General features: G+C 35.6%; 1 protein-coding gene across 5 annotated transcripts in view; it reads right to left on the bottom strand.

Moving 5' to 3' along the window:
• ELF2 (E74 like ETS transcription factor 2) overlaps positions 1-27,913 on the bottom strand; it is a 97,166-nt gene that overhangs the window by 28,220 nt on the left and 41,033 nt on the right. For 4 of the 5 annotated variants that reach the window (XM_039249138.1, XM_039249134.1, XM_039249137.1 and 1 more), the window contains exon 4: positions 25,856-26,021. In XM_039249138.1, the coding sequence (XP_039105069.1) occupies positions 25,856-26,021 (166 nt within the window). Of the gene's footprint in view, positions 1-18,182; positions 18,286-25,855; positions 26,022-27,913 lie in introns of those variants that run through there. The other variant, XM_039249143.1, reaches the window with a different exon arrangement.

Raw genomic sequence — 27,913 nt, 5'->3', positions numbered from 1 at the left:
ACCCCTTACTGAAATCCTTCCCTTCATCTGATTTTCATGAGAATAAACTGTCTGGCTTTGTTATTTTCCTGTTTTTTCTTTTCAGTTGATTTCACCCACTTCTACACAACCCTTAAGTGCGGCTGTTCTCCCAAAGTGTGATCCTTAACCATCTTCTCTTTTCATTCTTCGGTCTCTCAAGGATATTATTTATTGTATCCATCCAACACCAGGGTTTTCAGTATTATTTCTGTACTGGTCAAAAATCAATATCTCATGGCCTGACTTATTATTTTTTTTAGATCTAGGCTCTAATTTCCAATTTTATGGTAAACATCTTTATTTGGCTAACCCCCTGGCACCTAAAAGTCTTTTTTTTTTTTAATGTTTATTTATTTATTTTGGAGAGGTGGGGGGGGCAAAGAGAGAGGGAGAGAGAGAATCCCCAACAGGCTCCCCAATGTCAGCATAGAGCTGGACATAGGGCTCGAACTTACAAACTGAGAAATCATGACCTGAGCTGAAATCAAGAGTCAAACTGACACACTCAACCAACTGAGCCACCTAGGCGCCCCTAAAGGTCTTTTATCTACAAATCTCCTATCAATAACATTACCATCTTCCCAGTCTAGAAATCTGCATCAACTATGATCCTAGTTTAGGAACTCATCTATTACGCAATTTTTTTAAATGTTTATTTATGATTGAGACAGAGAGAAACAGAGCATGAGTGGGGGAGGGGCAGAGAGAGAGGGAGACACAGAATCCGAAGCAGGTTCCAGGCTCTGAGCTATCAGCACAGAGCCTGATGCTGGGCTCGAACCTACAAACTGTGAGATCATGACCTGAGCCAAAGTTGGATGCTTAACCTACTGAGCCATACAGGTGCCCCTATGATACAGTTTTTGAAAGGGATTTAAAACATACATGAAATTATAAAAAATAATGTAACAAACACTTACCTTTCTGACACCTAGAACTAACAACTGTTAACATTTTGTTATTTATTCCTGAAGATGTTTTTCTCTCCTAAGAAATAACACATTACAGGGGACGATAACATCTTTGAACACTACTCTCAGTTCTCATTCACCATTCCATCTCCAAAGAAACCACTATCATTAAGTTTTATGTATATTCTTCTAGTCTATTTTCTACATTTTTATGTTGGTGTGTGTGTGAGTATCCCAGAATAATTTATACTATTATTTTGCATGCTTAGGGTACATAAATGACATTATTCTATATATGCCATTCTAAAAGTACTTTTTTCCACTCAAGATTTACATTCTACCCGTGCTGGCATAAATAAATATTTATGGATACTGCAAAATATCCCAATGCATGAATTTACCCCATTTTATTCATCAAATTATCTACTGGTAGGCAAATACACTTATTTCCATTTTTCACTTTTATGAACAATGCTGCAAAATATTCTTATCTAAACATGTATGCTAGAGTATCTATATCATATATACCTACAAATAGAATTTTTACATAATAGAATAAGTACATTTTATAAATTTTTTTATTTATTTCTAGGAGAGAGAGAGAGAGAGAGCGTGAGCAGGGGAGGGTCAGAGAGAGAGGGAGTGACAGACTCTGAAACAGGCTCCAGGCTCTGAGCTGGCAGTCAGCACACAGCCCGACGTGGGGCTCGAACCCACAAGCCGCGAGATCATGACCAAAGCGAAAGTCGGACGCTTAACCGACTAAGCCACCCAGGCGCCCCTGTGATGCTGCTATTTAAAATAGCTCTCATGCATAGTGCACAAGTGCTATCTTGTACTTTTAGGTGCAAAAAATATGTGATATTCCTTATAGAGAGAATATTTGTGTTCAATATACTTTGTTTAAGAGTGAGTTATCTTGCTGTTGGCTGTAAGTTTAATGTTAATGAGTNTCTGAAACAGGCTCCAGGCTCTGAGCTGGCAGTCAGCACAGAGCCCGACGCGGGGCTCGAACCCCCGAACCGCGAGATCATGACCTAAGCGAAAGTCCGACGCTCAAACGACTAAGCCACCCAGGCGCCCCCAGAATAAGTACATTTTAAATTTTATATGTTACTCTATCCAAAGTATCTGTGTAAGTCTAAATTCCTACCATTGATGTGGTAAAAGTTTCCTTTTTTTCATATTCTTATCAATACAAGATATACTCAGACCTTAAAAATTTTCGCCATCTATTGGGTCACAAGAAAATTTTCATTGTTGTATTAATTTGCATATACTTAATAAGTACTGAGGACACTTTTTCATATCCTTATTGGCAATTAGCATTCCCCCTATAAATTGCCTAGTCATATCCATTTTCATTTTTCTATGACACCTTTTGTCTTATTGAAGTATAGAATTTTAATATATCATAGATAGTAATTCAGGTGTGTTTCAAATATCTTCTACCAACCTGCTGTTTGACTTTGAATTTGGATGGTCTATAGTATTCTTTGTCCTACAAAAACTTTACGTTTTGATATACTAAAATTAATGCATTTTCCCTTACAATGTATGTTATAAAAGTCCCTGGAATAAAAAGGAAATCATAAAGGAATTAAGAAATATTTAGAAATGAATTATAAATAAAATATAACAGGTCAAACTAGGTGTGACACAGCTAAAACAATACTTCAGAGGTCAGGAGATGAAAAGGTTTAAAAATAAGCGAAGCACTCAATTCATAAAGATGCAAGAGTCAACAGAATAAAACCAAAGAAACAGAAGGAAAGAAATAAAGTATGAAAAATGAAATAGAGAACACTAATTTTAAAAAATAGAGAAGATTCACAAAACCAAAGGATGATTTTGAAAAGATTAATAAAATAGATCTCAGCAAGAGTTATCAAGAAACGAAGGTACAAATACAAAACAAATGGGGAGAAATAACCACAGATACAATAGATATAAGAAATCAGTATGGTGAACAATTGTATGTTAGGTTTAAATGTGGATGAATTATACAAAGAAACTGTATAAATTATATAAAGAAAAAAGTGAATAGTAAGTAGTAGAGAAATTAAAATGGAGTCCACAACCTCCTCTCCATATTACTTATGAAAGGTCCTAAATTTACAGCAAAACAGAGCAGAAGAATCCATCAATTAACCCACCACATTAACAGATTAAAGGAGAAAAATTACAACTTACCAAAAAATGCAGAAAAAGCATCAGATAAGACTCCATACTTATGTATAACTAACACAAAACCAAAACCAAAGGCATAGATGGGAATTTGTTACACATTAAAACCTAGAACAAACATTTACTTTAGGTTGCAACTTTAGATACACTCCCTTTAAGATTAGGGATGAAACAAGGATGCCAATTAGTATCACTACTCTTCAACTTATTGGAGTTTTTTACCAACATTATAAGAAAAGAAAAAGATGTAAGATAACCAGAAAGAAGAGAAGAGAGCTGAGACCCTCCACACCAATAAGTTGTAGCAGCTGAGACCCTCCTAGACCAATAAGCTCCCAAATGATCACAGATGACAACAAAGAGGGAAGTCCAGCCCATCTCAACAGAACCATATATAGCTAACCCATAGTCTCAGGAAAATCAATAACTAGTTCTATTCAGGTCAATAAATTTGGGGGTGGTTTGCTATGCAACAAATAGCTGATACAAGCAAGTAAGGAGTGATGGACAACTGGGCATTACTGGGCAACTATACAGGTAAAATGTAACATATCTATCTTGAAATATTGTACAGCAATTGGCGGCAACATATCACCTATATACAAAGCAACATGCATGGAGATTAAGAACAGCACTTACTAAAAAATGTAGTAAACAGACACATAATAGCATTTATATATATAAATGTTAAATATATACAACAGGACATACACAATGTTATAAAATATGGGTAATCAAATTAAATTTGATGCTTATGACGGAGAGAGATGTGATTATTGTATACATAAAGAGGATAGAAAGGAATAGATCAATTGAAAAAAATGAAACGAAGGTGTGAGGTAGGATCTAAATTTCTATGTAAAAAGCCAATGTCTTAATACAATTTATTGATAACCCATCCTTTCCCAATGATTTATAAATCTATGTCTATTATATGCCAGATTTATAAATACATACTTACTGTTTCTGGGGTCTCTATCCTAATAAACTATTTATCTGTGGATCAATAACACATTTTAAGATTTCTAGGGCTTTATAATCATTTTTTAAAGATAGGAGGCCAAGTACCGTACACTGTACTTTTGGATCTTTACCTAAGAGTTTATCAAATTCCACCAATAACAAGACCTGTTAAGATTTTGCCTGGAATTGTGCTAAATTTATAGATTGGGGCTGAATTAACAATTTTACCTTGTCCATCTTTCCATGTATGTTTCCATGTGGGTTAAAGATTAAAGGCATCAAGCAGTGTTGGTCTATTTCTTCTTAAGTTGTATATCTCTTCATTTATTTGCACCCCCTCAGTAAAGTTATACTCTTATTTTCATGAAAGTATTGCATATTATTAAGATTTATTCCTAAGGGCGCCTGGGTGGCTCAGTCGGTTGAGTGTCCTACTCTTGATTTTGGCTCAGCTCATGTCTCCTGGTTCATGGGATCAAGCCACGCTGTGAACAAGGAGTCGGCTTGGGCTCCTCTCTTTCTCTTTCTCTCTTTCTCTCTCTGTCCTTCCCCTGTTTGTGTGTATGCCCACACATTCTCCCTCAAAAAAAAAAAAATGGATAAACATTTAAAAAAAAAGATTTATTCCTAGACACCTGAGTTTTTTTATTATTATGAATGGGATCTTTTTGCTTCACTTTGATATTTTTATTTTTAAATTTTCATTATTGAAATATGGCTGACATACAAGGTTATATTAGTTTCAAGTGTATAACATAGTGATTCAACAATTCTATATATTACTCAGTGCTTACTAGGTTAAGTGTAGTCATCATTTGTCACCAGATAACGTTTACAATATTATTGACTATATTCCCTGTGCCTGTGCATCCTCATGACTTATTTATTTTATAACTGGAGGTCTCCACTTCTTGATCCCCCTTCACCTATTTTGCCCATCCCTCCACCATCCCTTCCCTCTGGCAAACAACACTTTGTTCTCTGTATCTATGGTATTTCTGGTTTTTGTTTATTTGTTTTCTTAGGTTAGACATATATACATAAGTGGAACCTTATGACATTTGTCTTCCTTAGCATGTTATACCCTCTAGGTGAATTTTATGAATGCTTTTTGGACCTACTGAAATGATTGTATGGGTTTTCTCTTCTAATCTATTCATGTGGCAGATTAACAGATTTTCCTTTTTCTTAAGTTTTTTTTAAGTTTATTTACTTATTTTGAGAGAAAGAGAGAGAGAGAGAATGAGTGGGGCAGGGGCAGAGGGTGAGGGAAAGAGAGAATCCCAAGCAGGCCCCACACTCAGCACAGAGCACCAAGAGGTACTCCATCTCAGGACCATGAGATTATGACCTGAGCCAAAATCAAGAGTCGGACTCTCAACTGACTGAGCCATATACATGCTTTGACAGATTTTCTAATAGCCTTCTTTGCCTTCCTAGTATGCAGTTAGTCATTATGTGTTTTTTAATTAGTGCTAGATTTACTATTATTTATTTAGAATATTTGTAGCTGGTTCATACATAAATTCAGCAAGAAATTTTCCTTTTTTATATTGGGTCAATTTTAAAGTAAGGTTATACTATCTCCATAAAATGAGTTAGAAAGCTTTCCCTCTTTATTGTTTCCACAATAGTTTGTATATAATAGGGATTATGTATCCCTTGACATTTTAGTAATAGCCCTCAGTCTGATGGATTTTATTTGAATTAAGGAATACGTATGTAAAATTAAAGAACTTAAAAGATTGATTTGAACGTTTCCTATTTCTTCTTTAATCAACTGCAATTTATGTATATTTTTCATTGTAGATTTTCAAATTCCTTGGCAACAGGCTGTTCATAATATTTTTCTTACGATTTCCAAATGCTCTATTCTGTTGGTCATCTTTTTTTCTTCACAGTGTTCATTTTTCTTTGATCTGTCTTTATAGAGGCTCATCCATTTTTTAAAGCTTATGGTTTTATTAATAATATATTTTATTTTCTATTTCATTAACTAGTGACTTTTATCTTTATAATTTCCTTTCTTCTACTTAATTTGGATTTATTCTGTTGGTCCTTTATTGACATCTAAATGAACATATGCTCATTATATCAATCTTTCATATTCTCCAATAAATGCGTTTAGAGCTACTAAATTTTCCAGTGAGTTCTACTTAAATTACATCTCAAATTTTTATATGCAATGTTTTCATTGTTATTTAGTTGCAAATATTTTATAATTTTCATTTTCTCTTTCATCAGTTAATAAGTTTTTAGTTGCCAATAAAAGTATTTTGATTTTCACTTCAATGTTGATTTCTAATATTCTTATATTATGATGAAATGATAAATTTTGAATGATACAGATTTTCTGGACATTGTTGAGATTCCTCCATGACCTAGTACACAGTTAAAAACTGACCTAAATATATCTGGAAAAAAGTATACAAGGTTGTATTTTATTAGGTTGGCTACAGTGTTCTATACCCCTGGGTGGCTCAGTTGGTTGGGCATCCAACTCTTGATTTCAGCTCAAGTCATGATCTCACAGTTTGTGAGATCAAGCCCGATGTCAGTTCTGAGCTGACAGCATGAAGCCTGATTGGGATTCTCTCCCCGCAACTCTCTCTGCCTCTCCCCTGGCTTGCTCTCTCTCTCTAAATAAGTAAATAATTTTTAAAAAAATGTTCTATATATCTCTAGTTTATGAAGCCTGTCAGTCCTATGGTTCAAATCTTTGATCCCACTTTAATTTTATATCTGCTTGATTTTTCAATTTTGGCAGAGGTGTGTTGAAGTCCCATTGTTTTTTAGGAATGTCTACTTCTTGCAATTCTGAAAGGTTTTGATTTAAATGATACTTCAAAGCTATGTTGTTAGATGCACATAGGTTTAAGATGATTATATTTTCTGGACTGTTCCTTTTAGCAGTTTGAAGTGTCTCCATTGCAATTAAAAATTTTCACCCTAAATTCTATTATACCAGCTTCCTTTGGTTAGTATTTTTCGGATGAATTTTTTTTCTATCATTTTTCTATCATTTTGTTTTGTGTATATTAAAAATAACACAGGCTCATGTTAAGAACACAAGAGATTATTTTAATATAATTTTCGATGTTTTGGACTTATTTCTACTATCTTGATTTATTATTTGTATTTCCTTTTTTTTTCTCCTTTGTTGCCTTTTGCTAGATTGGCCATGTTTAGTTTATTTTCTACACCCCACTTAGTATCTTATAAACTATACCTTCTATTATTTTAATATGTTCTAGTTGCTTAAAATAAATGTCCTTCTTTTCACTTCTCACGTTCTCCAGCTCACATTTCACCCAGCTCCTAACTATTTTATTCAAGGGCTACCATAATCTGGTTCCACTATCTTTCTAGACTTATCTCTCTCCACCATATGCCTCTACAAAACCTAATCTAAATAAAACCCAAAATTCCTGGCATTCTATTCTGGTTCATGATGTCTTCTCATTCACTAACTCATTCAATAAATAATTTATTGAAAACCTATTTGGTTCCTAGCTCTGAGAAATACTAGTAAACACGAAGGATAAAGCTTCTGGTTTTATGAAGCATCATGTGGAAATATTAAACAAATAAATATAAAACAGAACAGAACTTAATGAATTCATGAATACATGGTAATTGGCTCCCATCTTACACTCTACCCTCAAACAACTGTCAGTGGAATACACAACTTCCCACCAGGTGGCACCAAACCACAGCCGGACCTTAGACTGATCTGGATGCCTTCTCTGAGTCCTGGAATACCTCCCACACACATCTTCCTCCACATAGATTGTCTTGGGTCATTTTATTAAACTCACAATAATGCCACGTTCTATGCAATTTGAGGTCTTTGGAATTATTTACCCCCTCGTTGTGGGAATTTATTTTATCAAAGTTGTAGGTACTAACCAAAAAAGAAAAATGGAGGGGCTATGACAAAAAAAAAAAAGAACAGTCCTAATTGAGATTGACTATTATCACCTAAAGTCAATCTCTCTCTGAGAAAGTGACATTCAAACCAAGATCCAAAGGATGACCAGGCCTAAGAAACAAAAAAGGAAAGCAGTCTGTCCCAGAAAACTAATGGCATATGTGAGTACCATGTGAAGGTAAAGTTTAGATTAATGGAAATGCAAAAAGACAACAGTGTGTGTGTGTGTGTGTGTGTGTGTGTGTGTGTGTGTCCTGGGGTAAGGGGGGGAGGTATATAATTCATCAGCGTATGAATGTTTCATAGCTTGGGCTCTAGAGCCCTACTTACAATCTGAATTTAAATCCTTGCTCCACCACTTAAATAGCTGTCTAACCGGGGCGCTTGGGTGGCTCGGTCGGTTAGGCGTCCGACTTCGGCTCAGGTCATGATCTCACAGTTTGTGGGTTCAAGCCCCATGTCGGGCTCTATGCTAACAGCTCGGAGCCTGGAGCCTGCTTCAGATTCTGCATCTCATTCTCTCTCTGTCCCTCTCCCACTTGTATTCTGTCTCTCTCTGTGTCTCAAAAATAAATAAATGTAAAAAAAAATTTTTTTTTAAATAGCTGTCTAACCTGGAAATGTTATTCAGCCTAGGGTTGTTGGAAGTATTAAATATATTAATATGTAAACACCTAAGAATTATTCCTGGCAATATGGTAAAGAAATGTTAAATGTTAGGGTTTTGTTTTTGTTACTATTATTGTTTCTAGATTGATGAGAGGAGCCAAATTATTCAGTGTCTTGAAGGCCATGTTAAAAATTATAAATATTATCCTAAGTGTAATTAGAACCCACTGAAAGGTTTTAGGGAAGAGGTAATGATTAAATTTATAAATATAGATTTTATTTTTATTTATTTTTTTTAATTTTTTAATGTTTTTTATTTATTTCTAGGAGAGAGAAAGACAGCGTGGGCAGGGGAGGGTCAGAGAGAGAGGGAGTCACAGACTGAAACAGTCTCCAGGCTCTGAGCTGGCAGTCAGCACAGAGCCCGACGCAGGGCTCAAACCCACGAACCGCGGGATCATGACCCAAGCTAAAGTCGTACGCTTAACCGACTAAGCCACCCAGGCGCCCCTATAAATATAGATTTTAAATCACTTTGGTTACTATGTAAAGAATGGGTTTTTGGAGAGAAACGGAAAAGGGCTAAGAGTGAAAATAAGAACACCAGTTAGAAGGCCAATGGCCACAGTCAAAACTCACATAAAATAACTACAATTGGTCTAGGCTAGGAGCAATGAAGATGGAAAGAAAATGGTAGATTCAAGATATATTTTGGAGGCAAAACTGAAAAGTGACATGATCTGGTAGTGGACTAGGTTGAAGAAGGTATAAATGATGACTTTTCAACCAGAAAATCCTTTGCTCCTGAACAAAGATTCTTTGTCTACCAAACTTTAGTCAGGCTCCTGAACCTTCTCCCAGGACTATCTGTGTACTTCCTTGTAAAAGTCCATTTTAGCAAGAACTCTGTTAATGTTAAGTCAGTTTAGCTAGTCAGTTTAGAATGCCCCATCTTCCCTATCTACTCTCCATATCTAATCAGGTTCCTCATCCAAATCCCCAGGTGATGTGTGCTCATCCTGGCCTGTCTTTAGCAAGAATCTGTTTAACCAAAACCCCCCACCCCTCCATTCCTAATGTTTTCTCTTAGTAATTCTCCATCCAATGACTCTGTTCCTTGGCTATAAATTTTCACCTGCTTATGGTGTATTCAGAGTTGAGCCCACTTTCTCTCCCTAGCTGCAAAATCCCATCACAGAGGTCTCTATACTTATCACAATAGTCCTCCCTTGAATAAAGACTTCCTTACCATGCTTTAACGAGTATCATTTTTTTTTCTTTAACACTTCTCAAATGAAATTTTATTCTCCCAGGCTCAGCTAAAATACGAACTTTCCATCAAAACAGATAATAGCTCTCTCATTCTCACAACACTGATTTTTTTTGAACCTTAGGTTATACACTTTTATTTTTTATTTGTTAAATGTTTATTTATTTTTGAGAGAGAGAAAGAGAGAGGGAGAGACAGAGCGTGAGTGAGGGAGGGGCAAAGAGAAGAGAAGACACAGAATCCGAAGCAGGCTCCAGGCTCTGAGCTGTCAGCACAGAACCTGATGCAAGGTTCAAACTCATGGACCACGAGATCATGACCTGAGCTAAAGAAGGCCGCTTAGCTGACTGAGCCACTGAGGTGCCCCTAAAGAGTTGGCTTTTTTATGCATTTTCCCCAACAAAGAGCAACATCCTTAACAGCTATGGCCATATCAAATTTCTTATTCTAACCACATACACACACATGCTCTGTGTACCACAGGCCATTGCAGATAACTCCACAAATAGTCTCAGGGCCAGGGCACCTCTTCACGCTTTTACTTCCTTTAGGTAGGAAGTATAAGAATTCAGCCTGCTTTCTTCTCCTTTCAGCTATTCTATTTTTGGAATTGTTTCCCTTAAGACTAGTTACAGAATTAAACTAATAATCTTTCATTAAGCTCTCCATTTCTTCTGGCCTCCAAAAACAAGTATATAGGGAGTCTTTCCATTAAAGTGCATACTATTAATTACTATGGGAAAACAGAAGGTAACAAAATTAAACACAGGGTTTAATGACCTTAACAGCAGGGGTTTCTAATCTCTAGTTCCTGACTCTCTTTGTGAGATGGCAAGCTGAATGCATTCTGCCCCTTGAACTTTTATTCCAAAGGATGAGTGTCCCAAAAGTTCTTCCTTTTTTTGTGTAGAGGCTTCTCTTCCCAGAACATAGGACTGCAGATAAAGCCTAGACATAATAACCAGGGTCTTCTTGTCTCAAATAGATAACTGGCATTTCTGAGGGCCTCGTAGGCATGTAATGGTGGCAAATACATTACAAACAAATGTGATTCTGGCAACCTTGCTTTTTTCAAGCTAAATGGCTAAAGCTTAGTGTTGTAAGCCTAAATAGATGTTAACTGTAGAACAGTATCTCTAGAGAAGAAAAGAAAAAAAAAAACATTCAAGCTTATTAAAGACAGCAAATGTCTCTTTTTCCTCTGGACCAAATTCTTGGCTTCCTTCAAAAAGAATCTTTTCATTCTCACTTATTCTAATTGTTTACTATCTGAGAATTAAGTCGCAGAAAAAAAGGTAATATAGAAGCAAAAGAATTCTGATTTTCCTAAAAGTCTTGTCAAACATCATGTATAATAAGAAGTACCTTTTCACTAACTAAATTAGAGATATAACTCTTTTCTTTTTGATGTAAAACTTTCTAGAGTGATCTTTTGCAAGGTAGTCTAGTAATAAAATCTCTCCCAAGTTCTAACAAATAATTTGTTTTGTTCAAATATATTCTTAAATAAATAATAAGAAGAAGAAAATAATAAATAAGTTATCCTGGAGGATAACTAGCTATGATCACCACCTATCTAAAACATATGAAAAATATCCTCAGTTAAATTTTAAAATTTAATTTTTCATTCAAGTAGGGTATGTATTTCAGCTGATTTACAAAGTGAAAAGAAATCAAGCATCCAGTTATGATCAAACACTGACCTTAAACTAGGAGAATATGGGTTATCTATTATAAAAACTGGCGTTCCGTCTTAATAATGCCTAAGCAAAAGAGAGGAAATGGGCTACATTCATTCTTCTCTGATGTACTCAATGAAAAGAAGTACAGAAACATAAAAATTTTTTTAAAATAACAATTAGTCCCATCTCATTTCCTAATCCCATTCCTAAATTGTAACTAACCACTGCAAACAGGCTGGATTCTTTGCACTGTCCCCTGATTTATGAATGGGAAAAAGAAAAATGGGGAAAAAGAAGTCACTCATGTGTTTTTCATGGTATTATTTCCACACAAAAAAAAGTTAAAATGGTGAGATTTAGGAATGCTTAATTCCATCTAACTTACTCCTCTGTCCCTAAAGCCAGAGGCCTTAACTGTCAACTAATACCTTTATGATGAAATTTAAAATGAACCACCATATAGCAATAATGCAATCTGGAACTTTTAGATTAGCTACCATACTCAGAAATTCTTTCTTTCCTCACCTTTCCCCAACTGTACCTACACTACAGTATTATTTCCTTGAATGCAATTTTCCTCAATATAGGTGGTAAGCTTCTTTAAGGCTAGACACCATGTGTTATTCAACTTTGACTCACTTACTCCCCAGGAGCCTTGATGCTGTTTGTATATAATAGGTCATTTGTACATGATAAATGTTAAGTTTATCGGTATCTCATCTGTATTTAATAACTGTCATATGAAGGAGGAAGAGGAAGAATTTATCTGCTGCTTCAAATGCTTGAAAAGAAATGATCTCAGCTTAATTGCAAATCTTAAATCTAAAAAGAACAAGTTTGGGATATGTTAATTTATATAATCTGATTTGTATCAAAGCAATTTTACAGTATGGCAAACTTATATGCTTTCTTCACTAAATTCTAAGCACTATGAACATAGATACATTGCCTGTCTTTATCTACTCTGCTATCTCTAAAATAGTGCCCGGCATATTGTAGATGTTCAATGAATTTTTACTGGTGATTTAATTAATAGTAATTCATTATATCATCTCATATAGACCTGAAAGAATTTTAGTATCTTTTCACCCCCAATACCAACTGTCTGTGATGGGTATAACACAACATGGTAGGAAGCTACTATATTAACTGTGTTTTCACAATGGCAAAAGCTCTCTTTCAGTGCTTTCATTCCCAATAGTCTAGATAATGGTTCTCAAAGTATGATTCCTGAGCCAAGAGCATTAGCATCAGCATCACCTGGGAACTTATGGAAAATGTAAATTCTCAAGTCCCATCCCTGAGCCACTGAATCAGAAATTCTGGAGGTGGAGCCTAGTAATCTGTATTTTTAAAATTTTTTTTAATGTTTTATTTTTGAGAGACAGAGAGAGACAGTATGAGCAGGGGAGGGTCAGAGAGAAAGGGAGACACAGAATCCAAAGACAGGCTCCAAGGCTCTGAGCTAGCTGTCAGCACAGAGCCTGACGCGGGGCTTGAACCCACGAACCGTGAGATCATGAGCTGAGTCGAAGTCAGATGCTTATCCGACTGAGCCACCCAGGTGCCCCAGTAATCTGTATTTTAACAAGTGGTTCAAATGATTCTGATGTATGATCAAGTTTGAGAATCACTGGCCACAGAAATTTCTGTCATGGAAATGGATCTCAAACTGACAAACAGGTCATAAAATATTAAATGAGCCTTTAAAGAAATATCCTAAATGCTCAAATATTAGAATGTTTTAGAATAAGTTAAATTAGGTCAGTCAATCAACCACTAAATAGTTGACTTTATTTTTCCTTAGCAGGTACCATAAAAGTATATTCAGTAAGTGACATTTAAAATGGCTTTCAGGGGTGCCTGGGTGGCCCAGTCAGTTAAGGTCATGATCTCGCAGTTTGTGAGTTTGAGCCCTGCGTTGGGCTCTGTGCTGACAGTTCAGAGACTCAAGCCTGCTCTGGATTCTGTCTCTCTCTTTCTCTGCCCCTCCCCCATTCCTCCCTCCCTCCCTCCCTCTCTCTCTCTCTCAAATAAATAAACATTAAAAATTTTATAAAAAATATTTAAAAAAAATAAATACAATGGCTTCCAGATCCCTATTATGACTTATTAGGAAAAAAAGAATAGCAGTAGGACAGAATATAGACAAGAAAGGATGAGAAAAAGGTGGATGACAGCTAAAATAATACATGGATGAAACCTAGAAAAACTGTTTTTTAGATTCTAACCTAAATTAAGAATTTTAATTTTAAATAAAGGCACAAATCACAGTAGTTTTGGCAGTTTTATAACTTCATGACCAATAGATATCACAAATATTTTCATATTATAGTTGTTACAGGTATCTCAAAATATAATTTATGGTCATAACTACTTTGAAATTATAGACATAAATTAGATCTGCTGCTAGATCTCATTTTATGATGCATTATTAAAGAAGTATATGCATTAATATATCACAATTAAAAATAGTCTAAAAGCTACATTTCAATATATTTGGTTCCTCTGTAATCCTAGTTATTGTATTTTATATATTTTTAAAAAATTGTTCTGTGAGAAGGTCCACAGGCTGAATTTACCGTGTGATCAAAGAGGCACATGCCACAAAAAGATGAAAAAACTCTACAAAAGTCAACAGTTAATAGTTGCACTGAAAATGTTCTTGGCCTCCTCTAAATGATGGGCCCCTTCGTGGACCTGGAAAAACTCATTGGCATCTTTCCCTGTTTACAAATGGGCATGGAGGATGCACAGGAGACCATGACTCATCCTTCTGAAACAGTATTGTATCAAAGCACTCAGCTTTGAATTCCGAAAAGAAAGGCTAGATGTGCAACTACTTTAATCTCTCTAATTTTTAGCTTAGTATAGGCAATGAGCATACATAAAGCTTAAATCTACAGAGGCAGACAATTTAGTGGAAGGTAAATAAAAATAACTAACCATTAGGGAGCTCTGAATGAGAAGCTAATGAGTTCAGACTTTATTTTCAGTAATGCTTTGTCTTATTTTACTTCTCATTTATTGTACTATTTTGGAAACAACTAAATTTGTAAAAAAAACATACTTTGTTTAAAACTCTTAAAAGGCTTCCTACTGCCCTTTAGATAAGGCCCAACAAACAGACAAACCTTACAGAGTCCTCAGCAATAAGATTTTTTTTACCTCGTTAGCTCCGTTTTAATCCCCTTTCCTTTTCATAATCCATATCTAGCCATATTGAATTCCCTTCTGCAACTCAAATAGGCCATGTTCTCCTTCCTCCCACACTTTCAACCACAATATTCTCTGATTGGCTAATTACTTCAAACCCTTCAAATCTGTTCAGATGTCACTTCCTCAGGGAGGCATTCTCTGTCCTCCTAGGCATTCCCCGGCTGTACACTCCCTAAGCCTTTTTTTAATCCTGTCATAACACCCATCACATTTAGTTGTCATAATATATTTAACTGTTCATTGCCCACAAAGCTAAAAGCCGGATGAGAGCAAAGACAGGGTCTTGTTTGCCACAAGGTCCTTGGCTCTGAGCCTGACATGCAGTAGCCCTTAGTCAGAGCTGGTAGAGGATGAATTTGCCCAGAGATATTTTAAAGCATTTAAAGCATTTAAGAACCTTCAGCTATCCCTACTTGGCAACATTTATAACCTTGTGCACTACTCATTTAAAATTCTATACAATCCAGATTTAGCCCTCTCTTCAGTCTAAATTAATAAAAATTTATTAGTGGGGTGCCTGAGTGGCTCAGTCCTTTTGAGTGTCTGACTCTTGATTTTTGCTCAGGTTATGATCCCAGGGTGGTGAGATCGAGCCCCACGTTAGGCTTTGCGCTGAGTATGGAGCCTGCTTAAGATTCTCTCACCCTCTGCCCCTCTCTCCTGCTCATGGTCTCCTTCTCTCTAAAATAAAAAAATAAAAAATTATTACAAAATAAAAATTAAAAAATGTATTGCTCAGATACATTGTTATATAGCAAAATTGAAAGTTAACTAGTGTTTTAAAAAATTAAAAATTTGGAGGTGCCTGGATGTTTCAGTTGGTTAAATGCATTCAACTCTGGATTTCAGCTCAGGTCATGATCTCATGGTCATGAGGTAGAGCCCAACATCTGGCTCCATGCTGATAGTGCAGAGCCTGCTTACAATTCTCTCTCTTGCTCTCTGTCCCTCCCCTGCTCTCTCTTTCTTTCTCAAAATAAATAAATAAACATTTTTTAAATAATAAAAAAATTTTTTAAATTAAATTTGAAACTTCAAAATTAAAACAGAAAAAGTTTGAGTGCAAAGGAATGAATGCTAGTAGTTTCTGAAAGTAAATATCCTTTAATGATCTACTTTCTAGATATACTTCTCTTTCCTTTTACATAAAATACATGGTTTTTGAAGCATACAAATACCATTTAAAATCATTCCTTTTCATTTCTGCTTTATTAACTGACAGGGGTAGTTCTTTATTTTGGCCACTATTTTTCCCATATATATATAATAATAGTACATAATAATCTGTAAAACATACATTTAAGTGAACTAAAAATCAGGTCACCTGAGTGGCTCAGTCGGTTAAGCATATGACTTCAGCTCAGGTCATGATCTCGCAATCTGTGAGTTCGAGCCCCATATCAGGTTCTGTGCTGACAGCTCAGAGCCTGGAGCCTGCTTCAGATTCTGTGTGTGTCTCTCTGCCCTTCCCCTGCTCAGTCTCTCAAAAATAAATTTAAAAAACTTAAAAAAAAAATAAGCGAACTAAAAATCAGCAGATATTTTAAAGAGCCCTTAAAGGGACACCTGGGTGGCTCAGTCAGTTAAGCAACCAACTTCAACTCAAGTCATAATCTCAAGGTTCGTGGGTTCAAGCCTCAAATCGAGCTCTGTGCTTGACAGATAGAAACCTGGAACCTGCTTCAGATTCTGTGTCTCCCTCTCTCTCTCTCTCTGCCCCTCCCCTGCTCCCATTCTGTCTCTGTCTCTCTAAATAAATAAAAATAAATGAAAATAAATGAATAAATAAATAAATAAATAAATAAATAAATAAGAGCCCTTCAAAGGCTGTCTTAAAATTACACTTTAGGAGTGACTGGGTGACTCAGTTGGTTAAACAACCAACTTCAGTTCAGGTCATGATCTATCTCATGGCACATGAGTTTGAGCCCCACATCGGGCTGTGTACTGACAGCTCAGAGCCTGGAGCCTGCTTCGGATCCTGTATCCTGCACCTTCCCTGCTTGCTCACGCACTCTCTCTCTCTCTCCCCCCCCATCTCAAAAATAAAATAAACATTAAAATAAATAAATAGATAAATAAATAAAATAACAGTTTAGAAAGCAGAAGCTTCACTTCATTCTCTTTTTGGATCATAAAATCCAATTAGAAAGTTGCAATTATGATAAACTCTTGATTCAAGTAAATGTGTCATATTAAAACACTCTTTCACCTTCTGTACTCTTCATAATTTAACACCATACAGTTACTTTGTATACTTTTAAACAATACAGTTAAATGATTTTCCACTTAAACACCCTCTACTTAGAGACCTTACTCCACACATATAGGGAATTCCACAACCACAACTCATCTCCAGTTTTCAAAAACCTGATATTTTAATGTCCAAAGCCCAGTAAATGGGAATTTCAAGAAAATTAATAATTTTGTGATACGATTCATGATTAAGAATTTCATTAATTCGGGGCACCTGGGTGGCTTAGTCGGTTACGCGTCCGACTTTCGCTTAGGTTATGATCTCACGGTTCGTGGGTTCGAGCCCCGCGTCGGGCTCTGTGCTGACTGCCAGCTCAGAGCCTGGAGCCTGTTTCAGTCTGTGACTCCCTCTCTCTCTGACCCTCCCCTGCTCACGCTGTCTCTCTCTCTCTCTCCTAGAAATAAATAAAAATATTTAAAAAAAAAAAAAAAGAATTTCATTAATTCTAAGATGTACATTTTTCACATTTTAACATCTCTGAAACCAGGATGTATCTTACAATTGATGGTATCCTAAAATTTATAACTGGCAGCATTTTTTTCTTTTAGTGGTCTAAAAATATTTCTTACAATAGATGGCATCTTAGGCTAAATGAAATATACTTACTAAAATATTAAAAACTTTTTTCTAATAATGCTTTCTAACTGATCCAAATCACAGTACAATTACAATTCAAACAGTTCTAGAATAAAAACTAAATGAACTTCAGATTCATATTTTACCTTTTTAGAAAACTAGTGACTAGGCTAAACTCAACAAAATGGATAACTGGAAGAAAACACTTCTTTAAAAAAATTAGAAAATGTCTATATTAGAAGGACAGAAATAACAGGAATGCAAAAAAAAAAAAAAAAAAAGACGTGAAGATGTTGGTCAGTAGTAGCATCTAAGTAAGTGGAGGCATGAAATAGCCCTAGAGCTTAATCTATTAAAAGAAACAAATAATAGGAACATGACAGGGGTTAGCACAGATAACAACTTGTTTAGGAGGAAAGATACTGTTATATTATTTTTCCCTCCTTAGGGAGAAATCGTTGTCACTCTTTAAACAAAAATATGGTATAGGTAGTTGAAATAACTATAATTAAATGTAAAACTGTAAACATTCTTAGTAAATTAAAAACCAACCTACCAGCATTGTCTTCCTTCTGGCTCAATCTGTTTCACCTTCAGGTAATCCTAGGATAGGGGCTCCTTTTCAGATCCCCAGTTTTTCATGCCGATCTTCTACCTCCCTGTGGCAACAATATTTTCTAATTAAAAGAGTCCTTTTGTGCCACAGGGAGGATTTCTGATGGTATAACAAATACAAAAGTTATCACAGCTCATCATGAAGTCAACTTAGTCTTGAGACTTTTCAAGAAAGAAATTTGACTCCTGAACTTATTTTTCAAGACAGAAATCTGATTTCTTTTTTAAACTGCATTTTAAAAAGCTAAACTTCGATTTATTTTTTAGAAGTAGTGCTTTCTTGCTGAATTACATAAAAATTCTTATCATTTCTCTATCTTTTCAACTAACCTCTAAACACAATTTTGTTCATAAATGTAGATGCCAAAGTTTTCTAAGTTTTCTTGATCATTTCTTTAACTATTAAGACCAAATTTTTATGTTTTGATACCTAGTTAAAAACCAAAGTCCTGCTCCCAATGATCAGAAGAGAGAAGAAACTACCATACTGCTTTCAGCCAATGTTGGTTAGTAAAGATTAATAAATCTACTTGGATTACATAACATGATGTTAATTTTGCTTAAAATGTACATTTAAACAAGGCCATCAGGACATACAAAAAGCAGCAGTTACTGTTCCCTTGCTGGTAAGATTATGAGTGATTTTCACTGTTTCTCTCTGCAATATTTCCCAATTTCTTCAATGAAAATGTGTTGATTTTATTGTAAGAAAAAAAATCAAATTTAGGTGTGAGCACAAATGATTAAAACCTACTGTGACTTTAAGATAAAGTTAATCTAGGGGCACCTGGGTGGTTCAGTTGGTTAGGTGTCCAACTTCTGACTTCCGACTTCGGCTCAGGTCATGATCTCACAGTTCATCAGTTCAAGCCCTGTGTTGGGCTCTGTGCTGACAGCTCAGAGCCTGGAGCCTGCTTCAGATTGTCTCCCTCTTTCTCTGCCCCTCCCCCTCTCACGCTTTGTCTCTCTCTCTCTTTCTCAAAAATAAATGAACATTAAAAAAAACTTTTTTAAATAAGATGAAGTTAATCTAGTATGACAATATTATGGCTTTGATATATTTTGGATATCCATATTTATGTTTTGGATGATTACCTTTTTAAACCTAAGGTATTCAGCATTTAACTTATTAACAAAAAATAAATTTAAGATTTTACACAGATGGTTCTTGATTATCCTGCAATACTAAGTCAAAACTCAATTTGTTTCCATCTGTATTTCCTTACAGTTATGTGTTAAACACTATATTACATACTGTATGCAACAAAATAAAAATTATGTCTTCAAGGGACTTCTACATTTACTTTGAAAACAAAAGGAATACGTATATACACAAGAAAGCAATGATCAAGTGTCTAAGTCCAGATGGTCTAACAGAAGATCAGGAAAGAGAGTATTTAATGCAGGCCAGAATCACTGTGGAAAGTTTCGTGTAGTTGGGCCTTAAAAAAATGGATAATACCTGTATACAGTCTTGATAGAAAACTGTATTTGAGCAAGAGCTCAGAAGCATAAACAGTCCACTCAAGGGGCAATAAGGAAAACAGCTAGAGTATAATGTTTCAGTAGATAAGAAGTCCAGAATAGGAAGGATCTACTTCTGGATGATTCTGTGGGTCACTGAATTTGGCAGAGGAGTGGCTTTTGAAATCTGATAAACAAAGAGCTTCAAGAGAATGATAAATGTAGGTGCCAGAGCACAGTAAGTTAAAGAAGGAATGACAAGGAAAAAGCACAGACTGAAGGTACAGAGCATTTGTTTTTTTACAAAAAGTGAAGTGAAAGGAAAGAAAAAAATACAACAGAAAAAAAACAAATGTTCTGTTTTAATGTATAAAAGACCTTCTATATATTTGAAGGCAGAGGGAAAGAACCTAATGAAGTTAAAGGGATACTTAATGGAGCACTTACTATATCACAAGCACTGTGTTTTATATATTTATTTTATGTAGCCCTCAGAACCTTGAATTACTATTTCATGACAGTGAAATAGACCCCCCCAAAAGTTAAATGCTGATAGGTAAGATTTCTACTTTATGTAGAAATCTGAAACCAAGACTAACAAACTCAATCAATATTCTTCCTTTTCCTACTAAAGAGAACTACTTAAAAAGCTAAGAAGAAAAAAATTAATCTCAGGAATAGGATTTTCTATCAAATTTGATTACTCTTGGCTCTTCTTCATGTTTCTCAAAATGTAAACATTCCTGAGGGCTCCTGGGTGGTTCAACAGGTTAAGCAACAAACTTCAGCTTACGTAGTGATCTCACGGTCTATGGTTTTGAGCCCCACATCGGGCTCTGTGCTGACAGCTCATAGCCTGGAGCCTGCTTCAGATTCTGTGTCTCCCTCTCTCTCTGCCCCTCCCCCATTCATGCTCTGTCTCTCTTCATCTCTCAAAAGTGAATAAATGTTAAAAAAAATTTTTTTTAATGTAAACATTCCCTAAGGTCAATTCTTTAATTTTGTGTCCTTTGTTCTTGATCGCAGAGAGACAAACAGAATTTAAATATCTTCTCCCTTGGAGAAATCTCTCACCTTTCTTTCTGGAAACTCCATATATTTCCATGGCATCGATGATGATGATGATTCCCAAATCAGTCTCTCCTTGACCTTTCTTTTATAAGCTTCAATTTTACTAGTTATGTTCCATTTGCCCCTCCAGATCTGTTCTCCACCCTTGTTAATGCTGCTCTCTATCCCAGAAGGCTGACTTCAACAGGAATCCCATGGCTTTAGACTGCATTTGTTCAATGGAGAGCCGTGGCAGGGGATTAGAGGGAAGGAGGAGTACAAAATCAGGGTCCTTATTCCCTGGCTCCTTCTCTGTGGCATCACCCTCAAGCTGGCTGCATCCTTTGACCAAAGGTCCCCAGATTCTCCCATGGTGATCCTCTCTCCAGGGCTTTCTTCTGGGTTCCAATAACTGTTCCCTCCCTTTGGGCCTCAGGCCAAAGGACAGAAACAGCTCTGCTACTGCCACCTCTGGGCTACTGCCCTACATCTTATGGTCACCCTATGCTTGCCCACATATTTGTAACTAGCCATTTATTAAAACATCCTAAAAATTATCCTAATTTGAATATGCCATCACTTTTGCAATGGGGCCCTGACTATACATTTGTACATCTTTAAATACCCAAATATTCCTCCTCAAACGCTCTGCTTCAATTCAAAATCAACACACCTACTACGAAACTTATCTGTTTCCCAAAACAGTGTTGCCTTCCTTGAATTCTTATATGATATTATGGCCATCACTTTAAGGTCAAAAAACTGAGTAATCTCTTCCCTAACTATGCCTCTCCCCGTAATTTGCCAGGTCAAGTTTTGTTAGACCTTACGTAGTATATTACTTATATAAGCCCCTCTGTTCCCATTGCTTCTACTTTGTTTTAATAGTTCTCAAGTCATCCCGTAACTCATAACTACATCAGCGAGTCTGCCTCAACCCTTCCCCTACAATCATCAGCTCCTGGGATTTAATTACATAGTACTTTCTACTCAAAACCTTCCAAATTTTTCTACTTCTTACATGCTTTATCACTCACTCTTGGGTTCAAATCAAAATATAGTCACAAAATATAGTCTCTCAATGGAACCTCCTGTCAAGGTCTCCTTTACTCACAACACCTTCTAAACATGACTTGGACTTCAATATTCCACCCATTTTAATTACATTTCCCTCAGTCTACAGTGTCTTTCACTTACCCCCTATCTGCCCATCCAAATCCCACCATCTGTCCTCCTTCTTTACTTTCTCTAAACACACTCTAATCCTGTAAATTGAACATTCTTCTGAAAATCTCTTTGAATTTGTAAATAGCACTCAGTTGAGTCTATACTGTTTTACATTTTCAATATAATATATATTATACATATAAAACTAAATTATTAATCCCTTGAGAGAAAGAAACATGTTGAAAGCAGTACCCTTGCACATAACAAATGCAAAATAGTTACTGATATATTTTCATAAATTAAAGTCGAAGTTAAGAGGATAAATATAGTTAAGGTGCAAGATGAAGAAGCAGAACCTAAACAGCTCAATCTTCTCAGTGGAGCCTTAAAAGATTTCTATAAAAAGTTACCTACTATTGATTGTATTGGTATAAACTTGTTTTTAAATGGTAATCTGTAATAACCTTTTTAAATGCATATGTCCTTTATCTACATATATAGAAACTGCATTTTCAAATCTCAGTAGGGAATCCCAGAGACCCTTCTCCACCCCCAATGTGACACATCAGTCTGTCCAGCAGGACCCTGGAGCTGGGGGAGTCTGCAGCCGCTGTCAAGGGGATTTCCAGCCCACCAGACTCAAGACCACTCTCGACTCATACTTCATTATCATTCCCCAAAGACTCCTTATATTTACTGATCTACAACCCAAAGGCAATTTAGTGGGTTTAGATGTATATGCCTATTTTTAAAGTCTCAAGACATATATTTGGTTTTTCCTATAAAATTTAAGAGAGGATTACTATTGCACATAAGCTCTGTAAGGGAAATGTAGAATTTTTTGTCTATAAAAAGGTGAAGCAAAATAGCCTATGGTTACTACAAACAAAAAGAGAAATTATTTTATACACAAAATAATTAAGATGGCTAAATGTATTTGACTATATAATTTTAGTATTCCTGCCCGGATTTCATCATGAACATTATTTCTGGGATAAACATATACATATGGTCATACAGCAATAAAAGATAAACTTCAATGTAAACATACAGAGAATTGCTATAACAGGTCAATAAATATGATTATGAACATTTTTTAGATAAATATAATCTAAGTTATAATGTAGGAGCATTCCAGAAAGTATTTACTAGATGTACAAAAGGAAATCTTATTCTACACAGATATCATTTCCACCAATTCACCAAATAAAAACCTCTGTAGACATCTTATAAATATTCCTTTTCCTTTCTTCCCATTCAGCTGCTTCTCCAAAACCTACCCGTATCTGAAATTTAAGTTAAAAATTTAGAGCACTACAAAAAATGAACCTGATCTTAACCCACTACCTTAAAGGAAACATACATTAGGATAAGTCATAACACTTTATTTATCCGTATATGTTCTAGATATCCAAGAAATGAAAACTTATTTGGATTTTCATTTGTTTAAAAATGCATTTTATTCTTGGGGCACCTCATGGCTCAGTTGGTTAAGCGTCGACTCTTGATTTCAGCTCAGGTCATGATCTCTTGGTTAATGAGTGGGAACCCCATATCAGGCTCTGTGCTGACAGTGAGGAACCTACCTGGGACTCTCTTTCTTTCTCTCTCTCTCCTTCTCTCTCTGCCCCTCCCCAGCTCTCTCTCTCGTTCTCTCTCAAAATAAATAAATAAACTTAAAAAACGCATTTTATTATTTATGGGGCACCTGGCTGGCTCAGTCAGTATAGTGTGGGACTCTTGATCTTGGGGTTTTAAGTTCAAGCCCCATGTTGGGTATAGAGATTACTTAAAAATAAAATCTTTTTTAAAATGCATTTTATTCCTTAAATAAAAACAATTTTTAAGTTCAGATTAGCTGATTCTAAACGAATCTATATATATTAACAATTCTTATAAAGATACATTAAAAACCCATGAGCCATAGCATTTTTAAATAACTTAGTATATTGTAGTTTCAAGTCCTGCATGCCTTATGGTGAATAAATGGGAGTGTTTTAAACTGTTCTAATTATAGATCTATGAGATGTATGAGCCAGCAGTTTTCAATCTCAATTTGGCATTGCCTTTAAAAGAGTTATAAATGAATTCTAAGTCTTACTGTGTTATTCTGTAAGAGACAGAAATAGCTATACGATACTATTCTTGATTTTTTGAGGTAATAAAGCAAATATAGATTTTTGAAAAAAACAAAGAACATGAGCCAGAATGGAATTAAAAATGTTTAAGATGAACTTCTCTGGTACTTTTTGACTATTTTAGGATAATGTAAGTTATTTACTAATATTTCCTTTTAGTGTTAAAGAAAAAAAACCTAAAAAATATTATCAACTAGTCAAAAACCACTTTCAAAATAACTGTTCTTTTACCCAGACTATGTATATTCTCTTTTTCAGTATCACAGTTGTTCATATCTCTGCCCTGTAAATGATTATTATTACCCTCAGACTTTAAGATAACTAAGAAAATAAAATCTCTTGAACAGATTATATTCACTTCCTACTTGGAATTGTTTTTACCTGAGTACTTGAAATTAATGAAGCACAGATCATCAATTATACAACCAATAAGATCTAGCTGACCTGCTCTGGTATTTTAATGTGATAAATATCCATAATTTTCTACTCATGCAAATTTGGCACCGTAGTTTTCATATTTTACAAAGTTTCCAATTTGCTACCAAAATCATAGTCTTCCTTATTTTTTTGATCAAAACATTTTCCAAGAATTTCAAACAGGTTCCTTTTTTTCTCCTTCACCTTAAGCTATCACACTTTTTTTCTTGTGCTATTAGTTTTCTGCTTAGTTACACTCTTATAATAAAATCAATTACAATATCTACTTCGAAATATCATCCTGCTGTTTTTCCTATTCTTTTTCTTAGGAAGAAAATTCATCTCTGCCACCATGCTTCTCGCTTTAGACTGAAAAACTTTCCAAAACCCTCAAAAAACCACACATGTATCTTCCTGCCACTTGCATTATCTATGGTGTAAACCAAGTACCACTTCAGTCCAAAGTCATGAAGCCTATATGAAGTGCTTAACTACTTATTTTGGGAAAAGAAAATTATCACTTCACGTGGAGTTTGCTGGCACTGTTGCCATCACTGCTCTCAAGAGCAAGGGAACTTTTAATCCTTCAGCTCAGTAAGAAATACAACTAGGGGAAGAAGAGCAGTGAGCTAGAGGCAGCTGATGGTCTGACGGGTGCTACTGGGCCTCAACAGCAGAGAAACATCAAATATTCAAAAATGTTAATCATGAGACTTTACTACATTTCTGGAAATGTATCTAAATATGCAAGGATGTTTATTAGAATTGCAAGCCAAGTATAAGGATTTCTTTCTCCATTAAAAGCTAAAGATAAATGTTAATGTTTACTATTACAAAACAGTTACTACCATCTTTCTGGTAAAAAAAAAAAACAAAAAAACAAAAAAACCTCTATTTTCTCTATGGTCAACGGCAAAAATGAAAAGGTTTCCAAGGACTGTATATTATTAATCTCCAATTAAACGCAGACAGACTGAAACACCAAAATTTCTCAGAAGACAAAAAGGGAAGAAGACTGACAGACTGCTACAAAGATGCTTTTGACCTAAGAAAAAAGGGAGCATCCTGCTCTACCAATATTGATTCAAAGAAACTCTTAATCTGTTATAAAATGAGAGCACTCATTGATTTCTGAATTAAAAAGTTACCATCATACACTAGCCTACGGACTTCTGTAACTAATAACTAGTCAATATTCACACACTCAGGAAAAAAATGATGAAGATAATTCTATTATTGCAGGCCTGTAATTTTGTCCTTAGGGTCCATGAGATGAGACCTGTTATACTTCAGTATGTGTCACTGAGTTGGCAATAGTAACACTGACACTTATAAAATGAGAAAGTTACAAATAGTGAACATTTTGTGAGATGTTTACCTGTTTCCACATTCTCGGTCTCAACTTCTTGTTCTTCTGCCACATCATGCATCATGTAAGTCTCATCGTCGTACACCAGAACCTGGGCTGCATAGCCCTGCTCTACTCTGGCACTTGGGACCGGTTCCACAATCACTGCTGGGTACTCAGAAACCTTTTCCCTTTCCTGCAAGAGCAAATTTAGAAAACCATCAACTTTTTTATTCGTAAATTCTGGATTTACTTATAAATACTTGAGTTCACATAGTCTCAAGGGGACTACGCAATGAATTTCATGTATTACATATAAATATGAACATAAAAACTAAGACAAGAGATGAAAAGGGAACTTTAATAATCTTTTGAAGTCTCAGGAGGTAAGATAAATTAAACTTCTTAAATAATTGGCTTTAGGATTAGAATAAAAATTGAAAACATGCATATAATTGCACTATCTCATGAAATCCACTAAAACGAAATAAAAGACTTTTCAACACAAACCCATAAGGAGAAGAGATCAGAGCAACAAAATCTTAGAAGGTTAAAAGTGGATGGATAAGTGTTATGAAGTGGTTTAGCACATCCAGGAAAGCCAAATCAGCCTAGCAGTGAAAAGAAGCTAAGAAACAACACATCCTCACATTGGAAAACCCACAGAAAGCAGTACCCATTACCCCTGGAAATGGAGCAGCAGGTGGTAGAGAAAGAGGAGGGGTTCAAACAGGAAAATTCCATTAAAGCTGTTTGAAAAGCACTTTGATTCCCAGACCTGTTCGTCCTCCATAAGCAGTTGGCCCTCATTAAAGCAGAAGACTGGAGAATTAACTTTCTGGTGAGGGAAACAAGAGCATCTTCAAGATATATTAGGCACATTTGTTAGTACTGATGATGTACCAAAAATAGAGGGGGGGGGGTTTACATTTATTTATTTTGAGAGAGAGCACGTGGAGGGACATAGAGAGAGACCGGGGTAGGGGGGGAGAAAGACACACAGACACACACACACAGAATCCCAAGCAGGCTCTACACTCAGTGCAGAGCCCGAGATGGGGCCCTATCCCACAATCATGAGATCACAACCTGAGCCGAAATCGAGAGTCAGTGGCTTAACTGACTAAACCACCCAGGCATCCCCTCCAAAATAGAATTTTTAATCAGCTTTTTAGTTCTCCACTTTTAATCATGAGCAGACAGCCAAGTATTACTGTCATTTACAGAAAAGCCTTCAACGCAGAATATATACATATATACATATACACACATACATACACACATGTATAGTCATATTCTTCAGAGATATATCCACAAGAATGGAATACAGTTTAATAAAGACTTTAAAAATAAAGAGTTCTGGGGCGCCTGGGTGGCTTGGTCGGTTAAGCGTCCGACTTTCGCTTAGGTCATGATCTCGCAGTTCGTGGGTTCGAGCCCCGCGTCGGGCTCTGTGCTGACTGCCAGCTCAGAACCTGGAGCCTGTTTCAGTCTGTGACTCCCTCTCTCTCTGACCCTCCCCTGCTCACACTGTCTCTCTCTCTCTCTCTCCTAGAAATAAATAAAACATTTTAAAAAAATAAAAAATAAAAAATAAAATAAAAATAAAGAGTTCTTAGAAGTTAAAAACATGATAGCTGAAACAAAAACAAAACAACAACTACAACAAAAACAAAAACCACCAGAGGCTTGGAAGATAAAATTGAGGCAGTCTTCCAGAAACCAGAGAAAAAAGATGAAGTTATGAAGAAACAGGAGAAAAATGAGAATGTTATTAGAGAACCAGTCCAGGAGGAACAACACCTGAATAATAGAGTTCCAGAAGAATAGGGGAGGGAAAAAAATTTAAAAAGATTGGAAAGAAATGAAAGAATTCCAGAAAATTTTCTAGAGCTGAAGGACATAAGCTGCCCATTTGAAAGAACCTACCAGACATTTAATATAAAAAAAACTAAGGGATACCTACACTGAGACACACCACTGTGAAATATCACAATACTACAGACAAAAAGGAAGAGTCTGCAAGTTTCTAGAGAGAAAATACATCACATACAAGGAATCTGGATTCAGACTTCAATCTTCTCAACA

Source organism: Hyaena hyaena, unplaced genomic scaffold (genome assembly GCF_003009895.1).
Source record: "Hyaena hyaena isolate Hyena2069 unplaced genomic scaffold, ASM300989v1 scaffold_333, whole genome shotgun sequence".
Taxonomy (NCBI): Eukaryota; Metazoa; Chordata; class Mammalia; order Carnivora; family Hyaenidae; genus Hyaena; species Hyaena hyaena.
Note: the sequence above shows the minus strand (reverse complement) of the source record. Positions and strands in the feature narration are given on the sequence as shown.